Source organism: Muscardinus avellanarius (assembly GCF_963383645.1).
Source record: "Muscardinus avellanarius genome assembly, chromosome: 4".
NCBI classification, from domain to species: Eukaryota; Metazoa; Chordata; class Mammalia; order Rodentia; family Gliridae; genus Muscardinus; species Muscardinus avellanarius.
In genome coordinates, this window is record NC_137789.1 from 117,084,117 (window position 1) to 117,111,423 (window position 27,307).

Genomic DNA, 27,307 nt, shown 5'->3' on the forward strand with positions numbered 1-27,307 from the left:
CGTATTCTTACTCTTTTGTCTCTTTAAATTGTAAGTAAGCCGGGAGTGGTGGCACATGCTTGTAATCCCAGAACTTGGGAGGCTGAGACAGGAGGATCGCACAGGTTCGAAGCCAGCCTCAGCTACTTAGTGAGGCTCTCAGCAACTTAGTGAGACCCAAATAAAATATAAAATAGGGCTGGGAGTATAGCCCAGAAGTAGAAAAGCCCCTGGGTTCCACCCCCAGTACCACTAAATAAATAAATAAATAAACAAACAAACAAACAAACTAAGTAATTTAAGAGCATGAAATAATTCTTACTAGTCTTTATATACTTACAGTTTTATCTCACACAGTGATAAAACCTAAAAGGATTGACTTTTAAGAAATAGCTAGTATAGCTGGGCGTGGTGGCGCGCGCTTGTAATCCCCGCGCTTGGGAGGCAGAGACAGGAGGATAGCACAGGTTCGAAGCCAGCCGCGCACGCTGGCTTAGGAGACCCTGTTTCCAAATAAAAATGTAAAAATAGGTCTGGGAGTGTAGCCCGGAGGTAGAAGGGCTTCCAGGAACCCCAGAACCACCAAAAAAAAAAAAAAAACCCTAGTGGAAGCCGGGAGTGGTGGTGCACGCTTGTAATCCCCGCGCTTGGGAGGCTGAAACAGGAGGATCACGCAGGTTCGAAGCCAGCTTTAGCTGGTTTAAGAGACCCTGTTTCCAAATAAATATAAAATAGGTGTGGGAGTGTATCCCAGAGGTAAAAGGCCCCTGGGTTCCATCCCCAGTACCACCAAAAAAAAAAAAAAAAAACAAACAAACAAAACAACTCTAATGGAGTGCTGGAGGGCCTAAGGGAAGGAGGCAAGTGGGGAGAGGGGGATTTGATGAAGGAAACACTTCCATGGACCTGATATGTGTACAAAAAATCATCAGTACGCCGGGCGTGGTGGCGCACGCACTTGGGAGGCGGAGACAGGAGGATCGCGCTGGTTCGGAGCCAGCCGCGCTGGCTTAGGAGACCCTGTTTCCAAATGAAAAATATAAAATAGGTCTGGGAGTGTAGCCCGTGGGAGTGTATCCCAGAAGTAGAAGGGCTTCCAGGAACCCCAGTACCACCAAAAAAAAAAAAAAAAAAAATCATCAGTGCCAATTTCAGTATTGTGCACGGGTAGGGAACAGGCTGCCGGGAGCTCACCAAGTGCTGTGCGCATGTGCGTCTCTGTCACTCTGAACTCCATAACGATCTATGATCACAGTGCACCAACAAGAAGAAAAGAAATAGCAGGTATAATAGATCAAGTATGGAAGCCACAGATTGCAGTGAAGAGCACTGACTCTGGAGACTCACTGTGTGAGGAGGGGCAATTCTGTGCTTCAGTTTCGTCACTATAATTATTATTATATGTATGTAGATATTTATATAAGTGCTCAAGGAAAGTATCTGAGACACAAAATTCTCAGTAACTTTTCTTTTTTGTGTGTGTGGTGGTACTGGGGTTCCTGGTAGCCCTTCTACCTCCGGGCTACACTCCCAGACCTATTTTATACTTTTTATTTGGAAACAGGGTCTCTTAAGCCAGCGCGGCTGACTTCGAACCTGCGCCATCCTGTCTCCGCCTCCCAAACGTGGGGATTACAAGCGTGCGCCACCACACCTAGCTCTCAGTAACTTTTAACTATTATTTATTTATTTATTTATTTATTTATTTATTTATTTATTTATTTGGTGGTACTGGGGATGGAACCCTTCTATCTCCGGGCTATACTCCCAGACCTTTTTTTTTTTTTTTTTTTTTTGAAACAGGATCTCTTAAGCCAGCGCGACTGGCTTCGAACCTGCACGATCTTCCTGTTTCTGCCTCCCAAGCACAGGGAATACAAGCGTGTGCCACCACACCAGGCTTAAATACTATTATTATTATTATTATTATTATTATTATTATTATTATTACTAATCTATACTGACTCCAAGTTTCCAACCATTAAGGAGGAAAATAAATTATTTGAGCTGGGTTGTGGTAGTACATGTTTGTAATCCCAGTACTTGGAAGGCTTAGACAGGAGGATGGTAGTTCACAACCAGCCTCAGCTACTTTAGTGAGGCCCTTTGAAACTTAGCAAGACCCTGTTTCAAAATAAAGAATAAAATATAAGCTGGGCATGGTGGCACATGTTTGTAATCCCAGTGCTTGGGAGGCTGAGACAGGAGGATCACATGGGTTCAAAGCCAGCCTCAGCTCCTTAGTGAGGCTCTCAGCAACTTAGTGAGACCCCGTTTCCAAAAAAGTATAATAGGTCTGGAAGTATAGCCCAAATGTAGAAAAGCCCCTGGATTCCACCTCTAGTACCACTAAAAAAAAAAAAAAAAAAAAGAATAAAATATAGGGCTGGAGGTGGAGGTAAAGTACCAAAATATATATATGCATTCCTTCTTTCTCAGCCTCCCATGTACTGAGATTACAGGAGTGTACCCAGCTATATATATATATTTTTTTTTTAATTGCAGTGAACCCATGGACATTCTACCTCTGAGCTATATCCCCAAACCTATTTTTTTAAGTCTTTATTTTGAAACAAGATCTCACAAAATTGCAGAGGTCCTCACTAAGTAGCTGAGGCTGGCCACAAACCTTTGATCCTCCTGTCTCAGCCTCCCAGGTACTGGGAATAGAAGCATGCAGCACCATGCCTGGCTTGACAATATAATTTTTAATAGTAAATAATGCAGAGCCCTGTGAAACTACTAAGCAAACCTCAATACCCCAGAAACATAGTGTTGAAAAAGTGAGATTCTTTCAGAGGAAGAAGGTAAAAAGGTGTATCAAGGAGAGAGAAGAAATCAGGAGAAGACTATGGGCTTTTGCATCTCAAGAAGCTGGAGCCAAGACGAGCTGTCAGATGAGAAATACAGTAGAAAAGGAGGATTGCAGGGGCTGCTGGAGCAGAAGAATGAGCTAATGAAAGCACGCCACTGGGCGGGCCTTGGTGGCACATGCCTGTAATCCCAGTGCTTTGGAACCTGGGACAGGAGGATCACAGGTTTGAGGCCAGACTTGGCAACTTGGCGAGGACCCCCCCCCCCTTTTTTTGGTGGTGGTACTGGGGGTGAAACCTAGGGATAGTCTACCTCTGAGCTACACACCAGCCCTGTTTTATTTTTTGTTGGAAACAGGGTCTCTAAGTTGCTGCCTTGAATCTGTGGTCCCCCTATCTCAGCCTCTCAAATACTGATATTACAAGTGTGGGCCACACACCTGGCACAAGGTCCCATTTTAAAATAAAAAAGGTTCTAGTACTTAGAAGGCTGAGATAGAAGGATCTCAGGCTTGAGGTCAGCCTCAGCTACGTAATGAGGCCTCCACAACCTAGAGACACTCTTTTTCAAAATAATAAAAAATAGGCTTGAGCCGGGCGTGGTGACGCATGCTTGTAATCCCCGTGCTTAGGAGGCGGAGACAGGAGGATCGCGCAGGTTTGAAGCCAGCCTCTCTGGCTTAAAAGGCCCTGTTTCCAAATAAAATGTAAAATAGGTCTGGGAGTGTAGCCCAGAGGTAGAAGGGCTTCCAGGAACCCCAGTACCACCAAAAAAAAAAAAAAAAAAAGCCTGAGGGTATAGCTCAGAGGTAGAATGCCCCTGGGTTCAGTCCCCAGTTCCACAATAAATAAATAAATTAATAAATTAATTAATTGATGGGCTGGGGCTTAGTTCATTGCTAGGATACTTCTGGGTTCAATCCCCAGAACCACCAAAAGAAAGAAAAGAAAAGAAAAACAAGACAAAGAACAAACAATACACCTTTCTCTACATTTCATGAGTTTTTAATATAATTAGAAAAGATAAAGAAATTTTAAGAGAAGTGAGCTAAAGCCAGGTATTGTGGCCCATGCCTATAATTCCAGTACTTGGGAGGCTGAGATAGGAGAATCACAGGTTTACGCACAGCCTCAGCAATGTAGTGAGGCTCTCCACAACCTATCAAGACCCTGTTTCAAAACAAAAAATGAAGGAAGCTGGCATGGTAGTGTACACTTGTAATCCCAGTTCTTGGGAGGCTGAGACAGGATCGCAGGTTCAAAGCCAGCTTCGGGAATGTAGCAAGGCTCTCAGAAACCTAGTCAAACCCTGTTCCCAAATAAGAAATAAAAAGTTGGATTGGTGTATAGCCTGGAGGTAGAAAGCCTCTAGGTTCAATTCCCAGGACCAAAAACAAAAAATGAATTAGGGCTGGGGTTGTATGTCAGAGGTAGAGTGCTCCTGGGTTCTATTCCCAGTACAAGGAAGGATGGAGGGAGGGAGAGAAGGAGGCTGTGATATGGATATAATTCAGTAGTAGAGCACTTGTCTAGCATGCTCAAGTCCCTGGGTTCCATCCCCAACACCCTACCACCGCCAAAAAGATTATAATACTTCCCTCAGCCAAGCTGGGAAAGTAAGAGAGTTTTCTTTCTTTCTTTCTTTTTTTTTTTTTAACTCTTAGATTTTTGTTTTGTTTTGTTTTTTGTTTTGCTGTACCAGGGATGGAACCCAGGGGCATTCTACCTTTGAGCTCCACCCCCAGCCCTATTTTTAAATTTATTTTGAAACAAGGTCTCACTGAGTTGCAAAAGGCCTCACTAAGTAGCTGGGGCTGTCTGCAAACTGTGATCCTCCTGTCTCAGCCTCCCAAATGCTGGGATTACAAGCGTGCCCCACCACACCCAGCTTTACTCTTAGGTTTTCTCTGTTTGTGTGGCACTAGGATTGAACCCAGGCCATTCTACCTCTGATAAACCTTTTTAGTTTTTATTTTGAAACAGGGTCTAGCTAAGTTGTTGGGAGCCTTGCAAGGTTACTGAAGCTGACCTCAAATCTGAGATTCTCCTGTCTCAGTCTCCCAAGTGCTGGGATTGCAGGCATGCACCACCATTCTGGGCTTAGGTTTACTCTTTTTGTGTGTGTGTAGTACTGTGGGTGGAACCCAGGGGCTTTTCTACCTCTGGGCTATATTCCCAGACCTTTTTTTTTTTTACTTTATTTGGAAATGGGCTCTCAGTTGCTGAGAGCCTCACTAAGTAGCTGAGGCTGGCTTCAAACCTGTGCAATCCTCCTGTCTCAGCCTCCCAAGCGTGCACCACAACACCTGGCTTCGGTTTACTCTTTAAATTTTATTTGACAAGTCTCCTGCTTAACCATAAGTATCTTTTTCTTTCAGGATAACATAGGAGAGCTTGATCTGGACAAGCAGTCTGAACTTAGAGCTTTGAGGAAAAAGGAACTGGATGAAGAAGAAAGCATTAGGAAAAAAGCCGTGCAGTTTGGAACCGGTGAACTGTGCGATGCCATCTCCGCCGTTGAAGAGAAAGTGAGATACTTGAGACCTTTAGATTTTGAAGAAGCCAGGGAACTTTTCCTACTGGGTCAGCACTATGTCCTTGAGGCAAAAGAGTTCTTCCAGATTGATGGGTATGTCACTGACCATATTGAAGTTGTCCAGGACCACAGCTCTCTGTTCAAGGTGCTTGCGTTCTTTGAAACTGACATGGAGAGACGGTGCAAGATGCACAAGCGCAGGATAGCCATGCTAGAGCCCCTGATTGTAGACCTGAATCCGCAGTATTATCTGCTGGTCAACAGGCAGATTCAGTTTGAAATTGCACATGCTTACTATGATATGATGGATTTGAAGGTTGCCATTGCTGATAAGCTGAGGGATCCCGATTCACACATTGTCAAAAAAATTAATAACCTCAATAAGTCAGCCCTGAAGTACTACCAGCTCTTCTTAGACTCCCTGCGAGACCCAAATAAAGTATTTCCTGAGCACATAGGGGAAGATGTGCTTCGCCCTGCCATGTTAGCTAAGTTTCGAGTTGCTCGTCTCTATGGCAAAATCATTACTGCAGACCCCAAGAAAGAGTTAGAAAACTTAGCAACATCATTGGAACATTACAGGTTTATTGTTGATTACTGTGAAAAGCACCCTGAGGCTGCGCAGGAAATAGAAGTTGAGCTCGAGCTTAGTAAAGAGATGGTGAGTCTTCTTCCGACAAAAATGGAGCGATTCAGAACCAAGATGGCCCTGACTTAGACTTTGTTTTTAAAGAAAGGAAATGTGCAATATTGAAGCAATTTTTCCCATAGTCCGACAGGCCCAGTTCCACTGTGCCGCTCACCTCCAGAGCCAGGTGAGTGCACTGTGAGCGTGAGATACAGTCACACCAGCTGAGTCTTTGTAGGAACTTAAGCAACAAAAGCTAATGAGTAATTGACGCCTGATTATGCAAGTGGCTTGTTAAAGTGACAAGTAATTTGCACTCTAGATTACTTATTTCCTATTTAAGTACAAACACTTCCTGCCTCAGTTTCTAAATGTAGATTCTTTTTTGGCTATTACTTGATAGATTCCTTACAAAGGAAAATACTGAGTAATAAATGTACCTGATAGACAAGTCTGTTACCATACTAAGTTTGAAAAAGTAACTACCTGTAGTTATTCTTTCTAAAATGTTTACCTTCCTAAATTCCAAAATAAATAGTTCCCTCTGAAAATACTAAAAACTAAGTTATATTGTAAAGTGTTATAAAATGGTTTGTCTCAATAACAGGGGGAAAGGCCTTGGAATATAATAAATTGACTTGTTTCAACTAATAAAAATGTTCATTTCTTTTTTTATTGTATTGTAAAAATCGGCTTTATTTTTATTTCTTTGTGGTACTGGGAATTGAGCCCACATTTATGGGAAAGGGTGCTCCTTAGCTGTGGTGATCTGGAAAGGCTTTTGAGAAGGTAGAAGGTGACCTTGAACTAAGCACTAAGCGGGGAAGCAGCCGTGTAATCTTTCACAGCCCCCTCCAGAGCTGCTAGGCTAGAACAAGCTTTGGAAAGAGTGTGGCATTTATTTATTTTAATTTTTTTTTCTTTTGTGGTACTGGGGATTTAACCCAGGGGCATTCTACCTCCAAGCTGTACCCCAGCCCTATTTTTTATTCTTTATTTTGTTGTTGTTGTTGTTGTTGTTTTGGTGGTACTGGGGTTCCTGGAAGCCCTTCTACCTCTGGGCTACACTCTCAGACCTATTTTTACATTTTTATTTGGAAGCAGGGTCTTTTAAGCCTGCGCGATCCTCCGGTCTCTGCCTCCCAAGCACGGGGATTACAAGCGTGCACCACCCACACCCAGCTTTTATTCTTCATTTTGAAACAAAGTCTCACTTGTGGAGGGCCTCACTAACTAGCTGAGGCTGGCTTTGAACCTGTGATCCTCCAGTCTCAGTCTCCCAAGTACCGGGATTACAAGCAAGTGCTGCCATGCCCAGTTCGAAATTTGGCATTTTAGAAGAGAGGAAAGGCAAGTAGGGCTGGATCAGATGGGGTCTGGGGGCAGGATGGGTGAGGCAGGTTTAGGGAGTTGAGAATGAGATCTATAGGTCAAGATAGACTCAGGTATGGTGGTGTGCACCTCTAATACAGCCTTAGCAACTTAATGAGACCCTGCTTCAAAAAAGAGTTTGAGCCAGGCGTGGTGGTGCAAGCTTATAATCCCAGTACTTGGGAGGCTGAGACAGGAGGTTCACAGCCAGCCTCACCTACTTAGTGAGACCCTGTTTCAAAATAAAATAGGGCAGGGGGTGTAGCTCAGAGGTGGAATTCACCTGGCTTCAATAGCTAGTACTAAAAAGAGAGAGAGAGAGAGAGAAAAGTTTGAACTGGGAATGGAGACACATGCCTGTAATCCCTGTACTTGGGAGGCTGAGACAGGAGAATCACAGGTTCAAGTACAGCCTCAGCAGTTTTGCAAGACCCTGTTTCTTTTTTTTTTTTTTTTTTTTTTTGGTGGTACTGGGGTTCCTGGAAGCCCTTCTATCTCCGGGCTACACTCCCAGACCTATTTTTACATTTTTATTTGGAAACAGGGTCTCCTAAGCCAGCGCGCGGCTAGCTTTGAACCTGCGCGATCCTCCTGTCTCTGCCTCCCAAGCGCGGGGATTACAAGCGTGCGCCACCATGCCCGGCGAAAGACCCTGTTTCTAAGTAAAAATAAAGAAGGGATAGGGATGGAGCTCAGAGATAGAATGCCCTTGGGTTCAATCTCCAGTACCAAAAACAAAAAGGTACTAGAGATTGAACCCAGGGGCATTCTACCTCCAAACTGTACCATTAGTCTGATTTTATTTATTTGAAAATGGTCTTACTAAGTTGATGAGAACCTCTCTATTGCAAAGGCTTCTTTGAACCTGTGATCCTCCTCAGCCTTCCAAGTACTGAAATTACAAGCATGTACCGTCACACCCAGCAAAAGTTTTTTTTTTGTGTGTGTGTGGTACTAAGGGTGGAACCCAGGGTCCTTCTACCTCTGGGCTATACTGTCAGACCTATTTTATATTTTATTTGGAAACAGGGTCTCACTAAGTTGCTGAGTACCTCACTAAGTAGCTTGAGGCTGGCTTTGAACCTAGGAGATCCTCCTGTCTCAGCCTCCCAAGCACTGGAATCACAAGCGTGCACCACCACACCCAGCTTCAAAAGTTTGAATTTTATTTTAGGTGAAGCGAATTTTAACAAGAGGAGCAGCATGGTCTGATTGGTGTGTGTGTGTGTGTGTGTGTGTGTGTGTGTGTGTGTGTGTGTGTGTTAGTGGGGATTGAACTCAGACATTCTATCTCTGAGCTACATCCTCTGCCCTTTTTATTTTATTTTATTTCATTTTCTGCAGTACTGGGGATGGAACCCAGGGGCATTCTACCTTATAGCTACACCCCCAGCCCTATTTTTTATTCTTTATTTTGAAACAGGGTCTCACTGAGTTGCAAAGGGCCTCACTAAGTAGCTGAGGCTGTCTACGAACTGCGATCCTTCCTGTCTCAGCCTCCAGAATGCTGGGATTACAAGCGTGTGCCACCGTGCCCATTTTATTCTTTTTTTTGAAACAGGGTCTCACTGAGTTGCAAAGGGCCTCACTAAATAGCTGAGGCTGTCAGCGAACCATGATCCTCCTGTCTCAGACTCCCAAATGCTGGGATTACAAGTGTGCACCACCACGCCCGGTGTCTGAGACATTTTTAAGTTTAGCTTTTTTCCTTTCCACCTGTGTTAATCAACTTGATTTCAAAAGATAAAATTCAGCTGAGTGTGAAATACTCAGGAGGCTGAGAGAGGAGAACAGTGAAGTCGGCTTCAGCTTAGTGACACTGTTTCAAAATAAACAATAAAAAAATAGGGCTGGTAGCTGGGTGTGGTGCCACATGTTTGTAATCCCAGCATTTGGGAAGCTGAGACAGGAGAATCACCCAGGTTCGAAGACAGCCTCAGCTACTTAGGCCCTTTGCAACTCAGTGAGACCCTCTTTCCAAATAAAGAATAAAAAATAAGTCTGGGGGTGTAGCTCAAAGGTAGAATGCCCGTGGGTTCCATCCCCAGTACCTTAAAAAAAGTAATGAGTAGCAGATGTATTTTCGTAAATATCTTTTTTTTTTTTCAGTACCAGGGGCATTCTACTTCTGAACTATACCCCCAGCCCTATATTTTTTTTTATTCTTTATTTTGAAACAGGGTCTCACAGAGTTGCGAAAGGCCTCACTAAGTAGCTGAGGCTGGTCTTGAACTGCAATCCTTTCTCAGCCTCCCAAATGCTGGGACTACAAGCATGTGCCACCATGCCCAGCCACAAATATCTTTAACAGCTGCTTCAGTAGGTGCCAGCATCTTGGTTCTCATAGCTATTGTGATGTCACACAGCTATTGGAATGCTCCAGCATACGTTTGTAAAAGAATGAGAATGAAAAGGAAATGTCTTATTATTATGAAAAGTTTTATGACATGTCTTCCTTCCCAACACTGTCCCAAAGTTCCTGGGAACACACTTGGAGAACTGCTACACTAAGCCTGGAGTGGTGGCTCACACTGTAATCCCAGTACTTAGGAGACTGAGAAAGGAGGATTACAGGTTCAAAGCTAGCCTTAGCCATTTAGTGAGAGCCTCAACAATTTAGTGAGATCCTCTTTTTTTTTTTTTTTTTTTTTTGTGGTGCTGGGGTTCCTGGAAACCCTTCTGCCCCGGGTTACACTCCCAGACCTATTTTTTATACTTTTTTATTTGGAAACAGGATCTCGTAAGCCAGCGCGGCTGGCTTCAAACCTGCGCGATCCTCCTGTCTCCACCTCCCAAGCGCACGGATTACAAGCGTGCGCCACCACGCCTGGCTGAGATCCTCTTTTGAAATAAAAAATAAAATAGAGGCCTGGGCATAATTCGGAGGTAGAACACCCCTGGGTTGAATTCCTAGTGCCATAAAAAAAAAAAAAGATTCATGCTAAGTGTGGTGGCACACACATATAATCCCAGTAGTTAGTCTGAGACAAGAGGATCACAGGTTCAAGGCCAGCCACAGCAATTTAGTAAGAGTATCAGCAACCTAGTGAGATGTTATTTTAAAACAGACATAAGGGGCTGGGGGTGTAACCTGGAGGTAGAATGCCTATGGGTTCGGTTCAATCTCTAGTTATACAGATTGAACAGATTCATGGTCAGGGGTATTAGAAATCACTGAAACTGATAGCTCAGTGGTAGAGCTTAGCATGAGTGAGGCCCTGGGTGCAAGCTCAGCACTGAGAGGAAAATAAAAAAATCCATTCTTACTCCTTTGCTGTTATTTGGGAGTGAGCACATTGTGTGGAAGAGAGAATTTTTCTTTATAATTCCTTAGAGGAAGTTCTTGCAGTTGCCTAAATCTTATGGGGTTTCCTGCATTATCTCTATCTTGTTCACCTTTACCAAATCACAGTCTGAGCACAGGCTACCAGTTTTTATGTGAAATTGTGGGCTGTGGGAGGTTAATCAAGATAGGCTTGCTTGCTTGCTTTCTTTCTTTCTTTCTTTCTATTTCCTCCCTTTCTTCTGTATGTGATGCTGGAGACTGAACCCAGGGCCATTCTACCTCCAAGTTGCACCCCAGCCCTTTTTATTTATTTTATTTTAGTTGTACTGGGGGTGGAACCCAGGGGCTTTTCTACCTCTGGACTATACTCACAGACCTATTTTTTATACTTTATTTGGAAACAGGGTCTCACTAAATTGCTTAGAGCCTCACTAAGTAGCTGAGGCTGGCTTCGAATCTGTGTGATCCTCTTGTCTCAAAAAAATAAGCCAGGCGTGGTGGCTCACGATTGTAATCCCCACGCTTGGGAGACAGGATCCCACAGGTTCGAAGCCAGCCTCTGCTACTTAGTGAGGCTCTCAGCAATTTAGTGAGACCCTGTTTCCAAATAAAATATAAAATAGATCTGGAAGTATAGCCCAGAGGTAGAAAAGCCCCTGTGTTCTACCCCCAGTATCACAAAAAAAAAAAAAGGAAAAAAAGAAAACAGAAATAGGGTCTCACGAGGTTGCTGAGAGGCTCAATAAATTGATGAAGTGGTCCTTGAAACTACAATCCTCCCTTCTCAGCCTCTTAAGTACTGCGATTACAGGTATGTGTTTATTTTATTAATTTAATTTTTTTTGAGGGTCTGGGGATGGAACCCAGAGGTATTTTACCTCTGAGCTACACCCCCTGCCCTATTTTTTATTCTTTATTTTGAAACAGGGTCTCACTAAGTTGCAGAGGGCCTAAGTAGCTGAGGATGTTCCACGAACCACAATCCTCCGGTTTCAGCCTCCCAAATGCTGGGATTACAAGCCTGTGTCACCACGCCTGGCTTTATTTTTATTTTTGACTAGAAAATGGGCATGCTCATATTTCAAGTGTTATTCATTCGAGTCAACCAAATTTCTCCTTATACTAAGGAGTTGGAAACATTTTTCTGTAAAGGGGCAAAAGGTAAGTATTTTAGACTTTGCAAGGTTTACTTTCTCTGTTAACTGCTCAAAACCGCTGTCCACAGCAGCTATAGACAATATGTAAAGTAATTAATATGGCTGTGTTTTTTTTTGTTTTTTTGGGTTTTTTTTGGTGGTACTGGGGTTCCTGAAAGCCCTTCTACCTTCTACCGGGCTACACTCCCAGACCTATTTTTTACATTTTTGTTTTGGAAACAGGGTCTCCTAAGCCAGCGTGCGCGGCTGGCTTCGAACCTGCGCGATCCTCCTGTCTCTGCCTCCCAAGCATGGGGATTACAAGCGTGCGCCTCCACGCCCGGCTATGGCTGTGTTTTAATAAAACTTTACTCACAAAAACATGGCAGGCTGGATTTTGCCTCTGGACCCTAGTTTCCAATTTTTGCTTTTACTGATTTCCTGTTAGAATTTCTTTATTCATGCTAACATTATTCTTGAGCACTTTCCAGTCTATTCCAGACGTCCTGCTAAGCACTTTATCTGCATCACCACATATAAGTGCCTCAAGAATCGTATGCATGCATTCTGTGTTCTTATAGAACGTGACCCTGAGGTTTAGAGAAGGTTTTCTGATTTGCCCAAGTTGATACAGCGAATGATGGCAGAGCTATTTGAACCAGAGTCAGTAAGAGTATCTTTTACGAAGTTAAGCTGCTCATTTTATTAATCTAATTTGGTTTAAAAGAAAAAACACATTTGCCTAGCATGACAAGGTCCTGGGTTTGACACCTAGTACCAAAAAAAGAAAGAAAGGAGGGAGGGAGAGAAAGAGGGAGGAAGGATAAGGAAGGGAGGGAGGGAGAGCTATACACTTCAGGTAAAACTGCTGTAAAGCTATTAATCTAAGCAGAAGCAATAAAGCAAAAATAAGGGAAGATTAACCAAAACACCACATATTGTCTAAACCATGATTATAGATATATAGGTTTTCAAAAGACTAAGTGTGTGTGTGTGTGTGTGTGTGTGTGTGTGTGTGTGTGTGTATTTTACTGGGGATTGAATCCAGGGTCATTCTACCTCAGAACTACACCCCCATCCCTATAATTTATCTTTTATTTTGATTGGTTTTTTTTTTGTGTGTGTGTGGTACTGGGGGTGGAACCCCAGGGGCTTTTCTACCTCTGGGCTCTACTTCCAGACCTATTTTATGTTTTGTTTGGAAACAGAGTCTCACTAAGTTGCTGAGAGCCTCACTAAGTATCTGAAGCTGGCTTCGAACCTGTGCGATCCTGCTGTCTCAGCCTCCCAAGTACTGGGATTACAAGCGTGCACCACCACACCTGGCTCTTTATCTTTTATTTTGAAACAGGGTCTCACTAAGTTGTGGAGGGCCTCACTAAGTATCTAAGACTGGCCTCGAATCTATGATCTTCCTGTCTCAGCCTTCCAAGTACTAGAATTACAAGTATGTGCCACTACACGTGGCTTCTTCCAGCCCTCTTTATTTTTTATTTATTTTTATTTTTATTTATTTATTTTTTTTTTAGGTACTGGGGATGAAACCTAGGGGCATTCTACCTCCGAGCTATAACCCCAGCCTGATTTTTTTATTTATTATTTTTTAAATTTTGGAACAGGGTTTCACTCCACTAAGTAGCTGAGGCTGTCCATGAACCGCAATCCTTCTGTCTCAGCCTCCTAAATGCTGGGATTACAAGTGTGCGCCACCACGCCTGGCTTTTAGCTACTATTATTGGATGTGTGTGATGTAAACATATTACACATACATACATACATCCTGGGGACTAAACCCAAGAACATTCTACCTCTGAGCAACACTCCCATCCCTATTTTATTTTTTATTTTGAAACAGGGTCTCGCTAAATTTTGGAGGGTCTCACTAACTCGTAGGCCTCAAACCTGCGATTCTGTCTCAACCTCTCAATGCACCACCACGCCCAGCTGTTATTAGCTTTTTTCGGGGTGGGGGGACCTAGGATGGAGGGAAACAAATTCAAGAAAGCAACGGGAACCATGTGCCAAGGAGAAAATCCCAGAGAGATTACAGCTCTTGTACAATGTCACCCCTGCAGCCCATATAATCCACCCAGCTAAGCCAGTAACCTCTTTCTCAGGAAGGTCATGAGCCAGTATTAACTTTTTTCTACAGGAAATGACAAGGGCTTATACCTGTTCCGAACCTGAGGATGTGCTGGATGTGCCGTGGCCCGCAGCCGCCGCTCGCCCCTGGCGCTCACACAGGTTCTCCCCACTTCTTTCTGAACATCTCACTCACTTTTCTCCACTGCTTATCTCAGTCGCTTCGCTTTCCTGTTACAAGTCAGGTCTTGTTATCGGATACTCATCGCCCTCCACAGTCATCTGTAATCTTGTATGGGTGAGTTTTACATCCTTTGTGTGCATGTGAGGTACTGGGGATGGAACCCAGGGGCATTCTACCTCTGACCTACACTCCCGGCCCTTTTTTTTTTTTTGTATTCTTTATTTTGAAACAGGGTCTACTAAGTAGCTGAGGCTGGCCCAAAACCTGAGATCCTCCTGTCACAGCCTCCCAAGTACTGCGATTACAAGCATGTTCCACTACGCCTGGCTCAAGTTTAATATATTTAATATTTGCCTAAAGCTATTGCTTGGATACTAAGAAAATGGTACAGTCACGTGAGAAATTTCAGTAATAAAACTAAATGATCTCCACTCTGCTCTGTCGATTGTACGAAACAGTAAGGTGGATTTATATTAAAAATTTATTGCAAGCCAGGCGTGGTGGCGCACGCTTGTAATCCCAGCATTCGGGAGGCTGAGACAGGAGGATCGTCGTTCACAGACAGCCTCAGCTACATAGTGAGCCCCATTGCAACTCAGTGAGACCTGTTCAAAATAAAGAATAAAAAAGTTGGGCGTGGTGGCACACACTTGTAATCCCAGCATTTGGGAGGCTGAGACAGGAGGATTGCGGTTCACAGACAGCCTCAGCTACTTAGTGAGCCCCATTGCAACTCAGTGAGACCCTGTTTCAAAATAAAGAATAAAAAATTGGGCAGGGGGTGTAGCTCAGAGGTCAAATGCCTCTGGGTTCCATCCCCAGACCCACACACACACACACAAAAAAAAAAAAGAATAAAATAATAGATCTGGGGGTGTAGCTTGGAGGCAGAATACCCCTGAGTTCCATCCCCAGTACGGCAATACATACATACATACATACATACATACATACATACATACATACATAATTGCAGCCAGGTATGGTGTTGCATGCCTATAATCCCAATAGATGAGAGGCTGAGACAGGAGGATTGCAGGTTCAAGGCTAGCCTTAGCAACTCTAGAAGACTCTGTATTAAAACAAAAAATAATGGGGAGGGAATGGGGTAGGAACTGAGTAGGGGTTAAATCAGTGATGTGTACATGTATGTTCACACAAGTCTTTTACCCCAATATGATGTATGAATATAATGCACCAATAAAAAAATTTTAAAAAATAATAAAATAAAATTGGGCTAGAGGGTGTAGTTTGGAGGTAGAATGCCATTTGGTTCAACCTCCAGTAAGAATTATACACACACACACATATATGCCTTAAATTCAAGTAGTGATTGCTAATGAAGCTGCTCTTGGACAGCTGTGTTTGAGGTTCAGTAGCAGGGATTTATTTTTTATATAATTACTTTAAAAAATTTGGCACTAAGGATGAAATCCAGGGATGTTCTACCTCTGAGATATACCTTTAGCCCTATTTTTAAATTAAATTAAAATTTTTAATATATTTATTTTTCTGATACTGGTGGTTGAATCTAGGGGCATTCTACCTCCAAGCTACACCTCCAGCACTATTATTCCTTATTTTGAAACAGGGTCTCCTAAGTTGTGGAGCACCTCACTAAGTAGCTAAGGCTGGCTGCGAACCTGTGATTCTTCTGTCTCAGCCTCCCAAGAACTGATGTTATATCCTAGCATTTGGAAGGCTGAGACAGGAGGATCGCGGTTTCTTTTATTTTTATTTAGTTTTGTGTGTGTGTGTGTGTGTGTGTGTGTGTGTGTGTGGTACTGGGGTTCCTGGAAACCCTTCTGCCTCCGTGTTATACTCCCAGACCTATTTTTTATATTTTAATTTGGAAACAGGGTCTCTTAAACCAGCACGGCTGGCCAGCTTTGAACCTGCGCAATCCTCCCAGCTCCACCTTCCAAGTGCGGGGATTACAAGCATGTGCCACCACGCCCGGCTATTTTTATTTAGTTTTTGAAATAGGGTTTCACTAAGTTGTTGAGAGCCTTACTAAGTCACTGAGCCTGTCTTCAAAAATTGATCCTCCTAAGCTGGGCATGGTGGTGCATGCTTGTAATCTCAGTACTTAGGAGGCTGAGACGGGAAGATCACCTAAGTCTGAAGCCAGCCTCTGCCAGTTAATGAGGCTATCAGCAATTTAATGAGACCCTGTTTTCAAATAAAATATAAACAATAGGACTGTGGATGTAGCCTGGAAGGAGAAAGCCCCTGGGTTCCATCCCCAGTACAAAAAAAAAAAAAAAAAAAAAATCCTCCTGCCTCAGCCTCTGGAGAGGAGAAGTCCTAGAATCTACCTTTCAGTAGAGCCCTGTGTGATTCCTATGTACAGTTCAGTGCTAGAACTCTTGGAGTTAAAGAAAGCTAGAGTATATTGTAGCAACTTTATTATAAAAACAGTTGTCCTGCCAGGCATGATGGTGCACGTTTGTAATCCCAGCATTCGGGAGGCTGAGACAGGAGGATCGTGGTTCACTGACAGCCTCAGCTACTTAGTGAGGCCCTCCGCAACTCAGTGAGACCCTGTTTCAAAATAAAAGAAAATTAGGGCTGGGGGTGTTGCTTGGAGGTAAAATGCAACTGGGTTTCATCCCCAGTACCGAAAAAACGAAAAAACAAAAACAAGTGTCCTGAACCAGGAAGATATTCTGTGCCTTTGGTTCCCAAGGGAACCCCAGCCCGGGGACAGGGACAGAATGCACATGGCCCCAGCTTTAGGTGGCGCAGGAGCTGCAGCTCTCTCCTCCCCGGCGCTCCCTGTGCTGGGAGGACATTCGGGGCTGGGGACCTGGGCCTCTGCAGCAAGGGGAGGTCTCCTACCTGAGCAGCGCGCACTCTACTGACTCCCCAGGGATACTCTAGATGCCTCAAAGGAGGCAGGGCAAGGAAAGAAGTCATTTGGCTAAGGACAGCGCAGGCAAGCAGCAATTCTTGGGGGACTTGAATGGAAATGTTCAAATGGTTGTCCCAGTGGTATGATACCAATTACTTCTGCAGGACACAGAACCATCTCTCAGGAACATGACAAGTTTTGAGTAGAGCAAATACTTTGGGATCTCCCAGCGTTCACACCTCAAGAAGGGCTACGTTCTGGTTGAAGAGAACATGGAGTGCCTGCTTCTGGGGAAGCAGTCCTTTCTCCAGTAGCAGACAGACAGAGCATCTCTTCCCTGGGGAAATCGGCACAGTGGAGGATGGCAGAGTGAACCGCCTTTAGAGCTAACCTCTTTTGGAGAGGGTGAGAACTTCCTCTGAGACTGAGGACAGTGCGGTCCTTCCCACGGCTCTGCAGCTAGCGGTCCGCTGTGCCAATACACGAAGCGCAGACAGGCCAGGACACCCGCGTGTGCAGACAGCACGTGGTAGACTTGGCCATGGACTAGAGGGCCAGGGAAATGTGTCAACCTGGTCATTCCTGGCTTCTCTGTCGTCTTATTTTTCTTGCGGATTGAACCCAGGAGCATTCTATCTCTGAGTTACACACTCAGCCCTTTTTATTTTGAAACGGTCTCACTGAATTGCTGAGGCCCTCACAAAATTGTTACAAGGCCGACCTCAAACCTGTGATCCTCCTTTCTCAACCTCCCAAGTACTGGGATTACAAGCATGCGCCACCATGCCCGGCTTAAGCTGTGCTTTTTGAATTGAGCCTTGTCATGCAACACGAGCTCTCTGTTCTGGGCCTCTTGACCAGGCTTTCTTGGATGGCTGCACCCCGATCCTTTTTTTTTTTTTAAACTCACACACTATTTATTAAAGAAAAATTAAAAATTAGGTCCTTTAAGCCAGGCATGGTGGCGCACGCTTGTAATCCCAGCATTCGGGAGGCTGAGACCGGAAGATCGCAGTTCGCAGACAGCCTCAGCTACTTAGTGAGGCCCTCTGCAACTCAGTGAGACTCGGTTTCAAAATAAAGAATAAAAATAGGGTTGGGGGTGTAGCTCGGAGGTCGAATGCCCCTGGGTTCCACCCCCAGACCTGAAAAAAAAAAAATTAGGTCCTTTGTCAGTTAACTGTAAAAACAGACAATGCATAGTCCTGAGATTTACTTTGAGAGAAAGTGATAACAATATATTCCTAAGTTCTAGACCATTTCCTTCCCCTTGTGTCTTCTGGAGTATTCCAAACAAGTTACAAGCACTGAACGAAAGACTCTGCACATCTCCTTTAATCAAGGTTTCTCCCCACACCGTGCTCTTTCCTATCTGTGAATTGGTACAGATCGCTAAGGGCATCCCCCAAGCTTCACACTGACAGGAGCACTCTCAACCACGCATTCCTCCACGACAGGGAAGCCTGGCTAGAGTGTCTACTGGGAATCACTCTCCTGTGTGAGTTCCTTCATGTCTGTACAAGGAACTAGATATCCCGAAGGCACTCCACATGGCTTACGTATGTAAGGCTCCTGCACTGGAGCATGACTGGAAGAACTAAGGGCTGTCCCACACTGCGTGCTCAGTTTCTCTCCCATGTGACTCCTTTCATGGTTTCTGAGAGAACGAAGATCCCCGTAAGCTTTCCCACATAGATTACACACATAAGGTTTCTCTCCACTGTGAGTCCTTTCGTGTCTCTTAATACTTTTGGAAAATTTAAACGCTTCCCAGCATTGCTTACATACATAGGGTTTCTCACCCGTATGAATTCGCTCATGTGCCTGAAGTTGACTGGAAGATCTAAAGGCTTTCCCACATTGCTTACATGCATAGGGTTTCTCCCCAGTGTGAATTCGCTCATGTTCCTGAAGGTTACCTGAAGATCTAAAGCCTTTCCCACATTGCTTACATACATCTGGTTTCTCACCCGTATGAATTCGCTTATGTTTCTGAAGGTTACTGCAATATCTAAAGGTTTTCCCACATTGCTTACATACATAGGGTTTCTCACCCTTATGAACTCGCTCATGATTCTGAAGGTGACGGCAAGATCTAAAGCCTTTCCCACACTGCTTACATACGTAGCGTTTCTCACCCGTATGACCCCTGATCCTTTAAGTTGTCAGAGGACACAGGTCCCCAGAACCAACCCTCTGAACAACCCAGGCTCCCTCCGGGGAGTGCATTAGCATCACTGCCCTCGGGGTGGCGCTCAAGAGCAGCTCCATCCCCGTCATCAGGACTAACGGAAAGCGGCTGTGAACACTGGAAGGCGGGGGCACGAGGCTGCACCTGTTTCCAGGCCACTTTCTGAGCCAGGTGCAACGCAGCTCCGCTGCCATGGACACACACTGGGGCTCCAGAGGTCTGGATCCCTCCGGCTCTGCCGCCGGAGTGGCGCGTAGAGCCTGACCTCCCCACACCTCAGGTTCTGTGCCTGACCCCAGCACCCTTATGATGAAGCATCTTCATGAGGCCTGTCCACTGTGAAGGTTTAATTTCATGTGTCAGCTTGGCTGGGCCATCGTACCAGTTTTTTGGTTAAACATTGTTGCTGTGAAGAAGAGATTTGGAGGAAGAGATTAACTTTTAAATCAGTAGACTTTTTAGCCGAGCGTGGTAGCACACGCTTGTAGTCCCTGCACTTGGGGGGCTGAGACAGGAGGATTGCACAGGTTTGAAGCCAGCCTCAGCTATTGAGTGAGGCTCTCAGCAACTTAGTGAGACCCTGTTTCCAAATAAAGTATAAAATAGGTCTGGGAGTATAGCCCGGAGGCAGAAAGCCTCTGGGTTCCACCCCCAGTACCACACACACACACACACAAATCAGTAGACTTTGAATAAAGCAGATTACCTACCATAAAGTGCTGAGCAGTCCTCCTCCAGTTCGTTATTATTATTTTTTTTATGGTACTAGAGATGGAACCCAAGGGCTTTTCTACCTACTATACTACCAGACCTATTTTATACTTATTTGTTGCTGAGAGCCTCACTAAGTAGCTGAGAATGGCTTCCAACCTGCGGGATCCTCCTGTCTCAGCCTCCCAAGTGTGGGGATTACAAGTGTGTGCCACCACGCCCAGCAACCAGCCATTTTCTTAACATTTTTAAGCCATAGCCAGGTGTGGCAGCGAAGGCCTGTAATCCCAGAACTTGGGAGGCTGAGGCAGGAGGATCACAGGTTCAAAGCCAGCCTCACAGCAACACAGTGAGACCCTTTTTCTTTCTTCTTTCTTTCTTTCTTTTCTTTTTTTTCTGTTTTTCTGTCTTTCTTTTTGCAGTACTGGGGGTGGAACCCAGGGGCTTTCTATCTCTGGGCTATACTCTCAGATCTCTTTTATATTTTATTTGGAAACAGGGTCTCACTAAGTAGCTGAGAGCCTCACTAAATAGCTGAGGCTGGCTTCAAACCTGTGTGATCCTCCTGTCTCAGCCTCCCAAGCGTGGGGATTACAAGCGTGCGCCACCACGCCCGGCTGAGACCTTTTCCTAAATAAGCAAATAAGAAGCCGGGTGTAGTGACATACACTTGTAATCTCAGTACTTGGGAGGCTAAGATAGGATGATTCAAGGACAAGTTCAAGGACAGTCTCAGCAAATAGACTTTCATCAACCCAGAGAGACCCTGTTTCAAAATAAAAATAAAACAGAGCTGGGCATATAGCTCAGAGGTAAAATGCCCCTGGGTTCAATTTCCAGTGGCACACACATAAACACAAAAGAGAGAAAAGTAGGATTTGGAGGTGGAATACCCCTGGGTTCAAATCCCAGCAAAACACACACACACACACACACACACACACACACACACACACAGAGAGAGAGAGAGAGAGAGAGAGAGAGAGAGAGAGAGAGAGAAAGAAAGAAAAGAAAAAAATTAAGCCATCCATTGCAGATGGAGATACATTCTGAGAATGTTAGGGGACCTTGCCATCATGCCAGCACTGTACAGTGCGCTACACAGACCTCCGAGTGTCCACTTGATACTCCAGGAAAAAAATGAAGTAGTATACTCCAAATTAACAAGAAGAAGTATAGTATAAGAAACTCAGAAATCAGCAACACAGTTGTTTATTATGTTTATCAAGCATTACTTATTGTACCTAATTTTATGTGTTAACACTTTTTTTAATTGGTAAGGAGGACTGAACCCAGGGATGCTCTACAACTAAGCTACATCCTCAGCCCTTTGAAATCTTTTATTTTAATGTTTGGTACTACGGAGTGAATCCAGGGGCATCCTGCCTCTGAGCTGCACCATCCCTGCCCTTTTTATTTATTATTTTTACTTTGAAACAGGGTCTTGCTAAATTCCTGAGCTTATCTGAAATCTGTACTTCTCCCGTCTCAGCCTCCCAAGTACTGGGATTACAGGAATGCACTATTATGCCCAGTTCTTTTATTATTACTATTAATTAATTTGGGCACTGGGGATTGAACCCAGGAGCATTCTATTTATGAGCTAGACCCCCAGCGCTTTTTTATTTTTATATTTTGTTTTTATGGGTTTATGTATTTATATATTTATTTATTTTTAGTACTGGGGTTTGAACCCAGGGACGTTTTACCTCTGAGCTACATCCTCAGCCCTATTTTCTTTTTTATTTGGAAACAGGGTCTGGCTAAGTTGCTGAGAGCCTCACTAAATTGCTGAGGCTGGCTTACAACCTGCAATCCTTTCTCAGCCTCCCAAGTACTGGGATTACAAGTATGCAACACCACACCTGGCTATTTTTTGTTTTAAAACAAGGTCTCACTAAATTACCAAGAGTTGCTGAGGCTGGCATCAAAACTGTGATCCTCCTGTCTCAGCCACTCAAGTACTGGGATAACAGACATATGGTCTAGGGCCCTGGGTGTTCGGGCCCAGAGCTGGGCGCTCTGGGCTGCTCTGAGCCTCGCAGGCTCCCTGTCAGCTCCGGTTTCCCTCTGGCAGAAATGACTTTCAGCTGAGTGGAAGCTAGTTACCCAAGCCCTTTGACTCCTCCGCCTTACCCTGACACTGACCTGTTTTTTTTCTTCCCTCTCTCTCTCTCTCTAAAGTGGCCAGGCTCCTTTTACTTTCCTTTTCATTGACATTTGAGCAACTCAATACCGCCTATGTGAGCAAAGTTACAACAGGAAAGCCAGTGCCCGGGAACCCGCGGTCCGCCGGTCTGCAGCCGCCGTAGGTATGTGGTCTGGACACTTGCGTGGTTTTCCACCTTGTTCTCTTCCCCTGCACAGAGTCAAAGATAGTTGTGAGTGCTGCAGGCTTGTAATTTCAGTACTTGGGAGGCTGATATAGAAGGATTGCAGGTTCAAGGACAGCTTCAGCAACTTAAGTGAGACCCTATTTCTTTTCTTTTTTTTCTTTTTTTTTTTTTTTTTTTTTTTAATTTGGAAACAGGTTCTCACTAAGTTGCTGAGAGCCTCACTAAGTAGCTGAGGCTGGCTTTGAACCCGTGCGATCCTCCTGTCTCAGCCTCCCAAGTGCAGGGATTACAAGCGTGCGCCACCACGCCCAGCTAGTGAGACCCTATTTCAAAATAAAAAATAAAATACGGCTAGAGGTATATCCTCTAGAAGAACACCTGGGGGTTCCATCGCCAGCACCAAAAGACAAACAAACTAACAAAAAAATGATTGGAGGCTTGGTGAATCTATTCGTTCCTTTAAGCAGTGCCTCTTTGTGCCAGGCCCTGTGCTGGGTCTTGGGGACCCAAAGGGAACAAGACACAGCTGTTGTCTCTAGGGAGGATGCAGTCCCTCCTCCCCCAGATGAGAACCTAGTAATACCCTGTTTGAGTAAAACAAAACAAAACATTTGCAGCTAGGCATGGTAGCCGACACGACACCTGTAATCCTAGTACTTGGGAGGCCGAGACAGGAGGATTGCAGGTTCAAGGCCAGTCTCAGCAACTTTGAGAGGCCCTGTTTCAAAATAAAATAGCCAGGCATGGTGGCACATACTTGTAATCCCAGCATTAGGAGGATCTCAGTTCGCGGACAGCCTCAACTAATTATAGTGAAGCTCTCCGCAACTTAGTGAGACCCTGTTTCAAAATAAAGAATAAAAAATAGGGCTGAGGGTGTAGCTCGGAGGTAGAATGCCCCCTGGGTTCCATCCCAAGTACCATTAAATTAAATTAAATTAAATTAAAGGTGGGTGTTGGCCGGGCATGGTGGCACATGCTTGGGAGGCAGAGACAGGAGGATCGCGCAGGATCGAAGCCAGCCGCGGGTGCTGGCTTAGGAGACCCTGTTTCCAAATAAAAATGTAAAAATAGGTCTGGGAGTGTAGCCCGGAGGTAGAAGGGCTTCCAGGAACCCCAGTACCACCAAAAAATAAAAATAAATAAATAAATAAAAATAAATAAATAAAGGTGGGTGTTAAGCTCAGAGGTAGAATGCCCCTGGTTTCAATCCCTAGTACAAAAACAACAACAAAAAAAGTTGGCACCTTTTTAGGACGTGTGCCCCCAGCCTGCACTGCACAGATCCTCGGCGAGTCCCTCTCTGGCGCCTTCGTTCCCTCTCTGCCCCTGGCGTGTGTTTTGGCTGATGCAGTGCCCACAGGCTCGAGTTTCCCCATCATCTAGACTGGGTCTGGGTCCCAGCTGTGACCTGGCCACGTGGCTAACCTCGCTCAGCTCTCCTTCCCTCAGAGTAATGCCAATCTGGGGAAAATAATAGTCCCGGGCGTTCAACGGTGGGGCCGTGAGGGTTTTAGAGAGAGGACGCGCCACGCACCCTGGCCTAGGTGCCGAGGAGATGTTCCCCCCACAGTCGCACCTGCAGTATTGTTTCCTCCTCACGTAGGTCTTATTATAACTCATGGCAAGGAACGCTTTTCCCTTCTCCTTCTAAATAGAACTTCAGGCAAATTCCAGCCAGCTGCTATGAAAAGCGGAGTAAAAATGAAGATATGAACATCAAGGGAAGTCAACCGAGGGACTGATGGAGAAACGGGTCCCCTGTGGCGCTGGCCAGCCTGCGCAGCGGGCCGTAGGCAGATGGGGGCCCTGCACCCTGGGCCTCTTTTCAAACACCAGCATTCTCTGCTTTTTGTCTAAATGCACCTCGGATCTGCGGCAGCGGCAGCGTGTTAGGATGCTGTCTCATTCTAACCTGGCTATGGGGATCCCCAGGAGGAAGGTAAAGTGCTCCAGGCGCTGCATTACAAACGCGGGCTGCGCTGGCCTCCAGTTGAAGAAAAGCCCCCCAAGACCCCGTATACGGCCTTGCGGTTGCCACTGTGCTATTTTTGTCTTTTTTTTTCTTTCTATGAGGTCCTGGGGATGGAACCCAGGGGCATTCTACCCCTGAGCTACACCCCCTGCCCTACTTTTTATTCTTTATTTTGAAACAGGGCCTCGCTAAGCAGCTGAGGCTGGCCACGAACTGTGATCCTCTGGTCTCAGCCTCTCGAATGCTGGGATGACAAGCGTGCGCCACCACGCCCGGCTGTGCTGTTTTTAATCAGTGCCCTTCTCATCCTAGGTCCCTCCTGCTGTCCAGCTACACTGGCAAAGAGAGTGCAGACCAGACCGGCTGATCCTGTCCTAATCATTGACATTCTGGTATTCCTGAACATCGCTTTTTGTGTGTGATGGGAATTAAATCCAGGGGCGTTCTACCTCCATCTACACTCCCAGCCATATATATATACATATATGGAAGCAGGGTCTTGCTAGGTTGATGAGAGTCTCACTACTTGCTGAGGCTGTCCTTGAACCTGCACTCCTTCCGTCTCAGCCTCCCAAGTCCTGGGATTACAAGCGTGCACCACCATCACCATGCCTGGGGACCTTCCAGACTTGGATAACTAGCACGTACCCCGGCCCTAGAGAGGAGAATCACAGTGGGACTGCACCTAGCTTTAAGATATTGAGCAGACCAGGTGTGGTGGGGCAGGTCTGTAATCCCATACTTGGGAGGCAGAGACCGGAGGATTGCAGGTTCTCAGACAGCCTCAGCCCCTTAGTGAGGCCCTCCGCATCTTAGTGAGACCCTGTTTCAAAGTAAAAAATAAAACAAATAGGGCCGGGGATGTGCCTTGGAAGTAGAATGCCCTCAGGCTCAATCCCCAGTACAAAAAAAAAAAAAAAAAAAAAAAAAAGATATTGAGCAGAAACTGTGGCTAACAGCTGAGGAATTTTGCAGTTTGCTATGCTTATCAAAACAATGGCTAGATTTTATGGGTCCATCCCCAAAAGGTTCCTGAGCTTACACTTAGCTAATTAGGACACACTCTATTTTTCATCTCCTGGCCCTGGTAAAACTCAATAAATTTTTCCACATGAATTTGTATCATGGAAGAAGAGCAGCGTTAATTGTCTGGGAAGCAGGAGGTAATTGTATGGTAGAAAGTGTCACCACTGCTACTCCTTGGAATGAGCATATTTCTGTGTGAGGCACTGGGGATGGAACTCAGGGGCATTCTACCTCCGAGCTATACCCCCAGTCCGATTTCTTATTTATTTATTTATTTATTTATTTATTTATTTATTTATTTATTTATTGGTGGTACTGGGGTTCCTGGAAACCCTTCTACCTCTGGGCTAAACTCCCAGATCTATTTTTATTTATTTTTTATTTAGAAACAGGGTCTCTTAAGCCAGTGCTGCTGGCTTTGAACCTGCACGATCCTCCTGTCTCCGCCTCCCAAGCGCGGGGATTACAAGTGTGCACCACCACGCCCGGCTTTATTCTTTATTTTAAAACAGGGTCCTACCAAGTTGCGGAGGGCCTCACTAAGTAGCTGAGGCTGACCACGAACCATGATCCTTCTGTCTCAGCCTCCCAAGTACTGAGATTACAAGCGTGCACCACCACGCTCAGCTAGAATGAGCATTTCTTTTAAATAATCTTCATTGCCAATTTTCTTTTGTGGCAAGTGGAAGATTGCGGCGTGTCTAATTTTTTTATTACTAATTTTTTTGTGTGTGGTACGGGGTGTGGAACCCAGGAGCATTCTACCTCCAAGCTCTACCCCCAGCCCTATGTTTTATTCTTTTTTTTAAATAAATTTTTATTGGTGTTCTTTTTTTTTTTTTTTTTTGAAACAAGTTCTCACTGAGTTACAAAGGGCCTCACTAAGTAGCTGAGGCTGTCCTCAAACCACAATCCGCCTGTCTTAGCCTCCCAAATGCTGGGATTACAAGCGTGCATCACCACGCTTGGCTCAATTTATTTTTAAATTATATAAGTATCTTATTCTCTACACTTATCTCTACCTTCATGTTCTGATAGAAGACTTTGGTAAAATGAAATATTAGTGTGAGAGAAAGAAAGAAAGGAAGGAAGAAAGAAAGAAAGAAAGAAGAAAGAGAAAGAATGAATGGATGAATGAAAGAAAGAAAAAATGGGTTCACTTTGGTGAGTCACACGATTGGCTCTGAGTTTCTTGTACCCAATGAGAAAAAGGGAAGGGAAACGAGCCAGTTACACAACTCAGCACTATTGTCCATGAAATAAAACCAGCTAATAACTCAGAAGAAACACTTTTGGACAGGACTTTCTTCTCTGTTTCCTTCTTGACCTTGTGATCCACCTTGTTGAAGGAAGAATTTTCCTGGTTACGTGTTTCTGAATGTGACGGAGAGCCTGACCCTGGGCCGGACCAACCCTTCCTCTCCCCAGCTGATCCAGAGAAGACCTAGTTCTTGTCCCACAGAACTAACCTTGCAATAGGGCTGTGTTTCTGAAACCAGAAAGCGTCACACACAGATAACAAACAAGACGTGCAGCTGTGGTTACCGTTTTGTAGCAACACTGTAGCAACACTTGTTTCCTCTCTTTTGCAATTCCACCCTTCATGGGCGGTGGCCTCAACATGAGCTGAGCAGCGGTGCTCAGGCAGGTCAATACCGCTCGCCCTCAGCGGGTGTGAATTTCTACTTCTACTCTTTTTTTTTTCTTCTCTTTTTTTTTTTTTTTTTTTTTTTTAGTACTGGGGATGGAACCCAGGGGTATTCTGCCTCTGAGCTACACCCCTGTTGGGGACCACTCGGCAGGACCGAGGTGGCACCCAGGCTTGTTGCCAGCATGGACTCAAGATGGCGCCTGGGCTTGCAGCCAAGTCACGAGGCTCACGAGGCTGGCGGTGCCCTGAGCCTGCGCAGTGAGCCCTATCAGGCGCCTTACGGATAATTAGCGACGCAACGCCTCGTGCTACCACCTGCCCGCCCAGGAGAAGGTTAAAAAGCGCGCATGCCCTGGCGGGCGAGAGCTAAGGAAAAGGAGGAGAAGGAGCTAAGAGGGTTGGTGGACAGGAAGAGCAGTTCCTTGGCGGACTGCTCCGGGCTCCGAGCTGGGACGGACATGTTCACAAAGCCACCATTGTGACCGGTGTGTGCTGCAGCAGAGACGTAGAGTGCCAGAAGGAGGGTTGGTGGAGTGATGAGGGAGAGG

The 27,307-nt window shown here is 45.0% G+C and overlaps 1 protein-coding gene across 1 annotated transcript in view; it reads left to right on the forward strand.

Moving 5' to 3' along the window:
• The window catches only part of KIFBP (kinesin family binding protein), a gene marked incomplete at both ends in the record, with an annotated part of 28,989 nt that extends 22,943 nt beyond the window's left edge, over positions 1 to 6,046 (forward strand). The window contains one exon of the mRNA XM_080694485.1: positions 5,171 to 6,046. Coding sequence (XP_080550611.1) covers positions 5,171 to 6,046 — 876 coding nt within the window. The remainder of the gene's footprint in view (positions 1 to 5,170) is intronic.
• Positions 6,047 to 27,307: the final 21,261 nt, after the last annotated feature.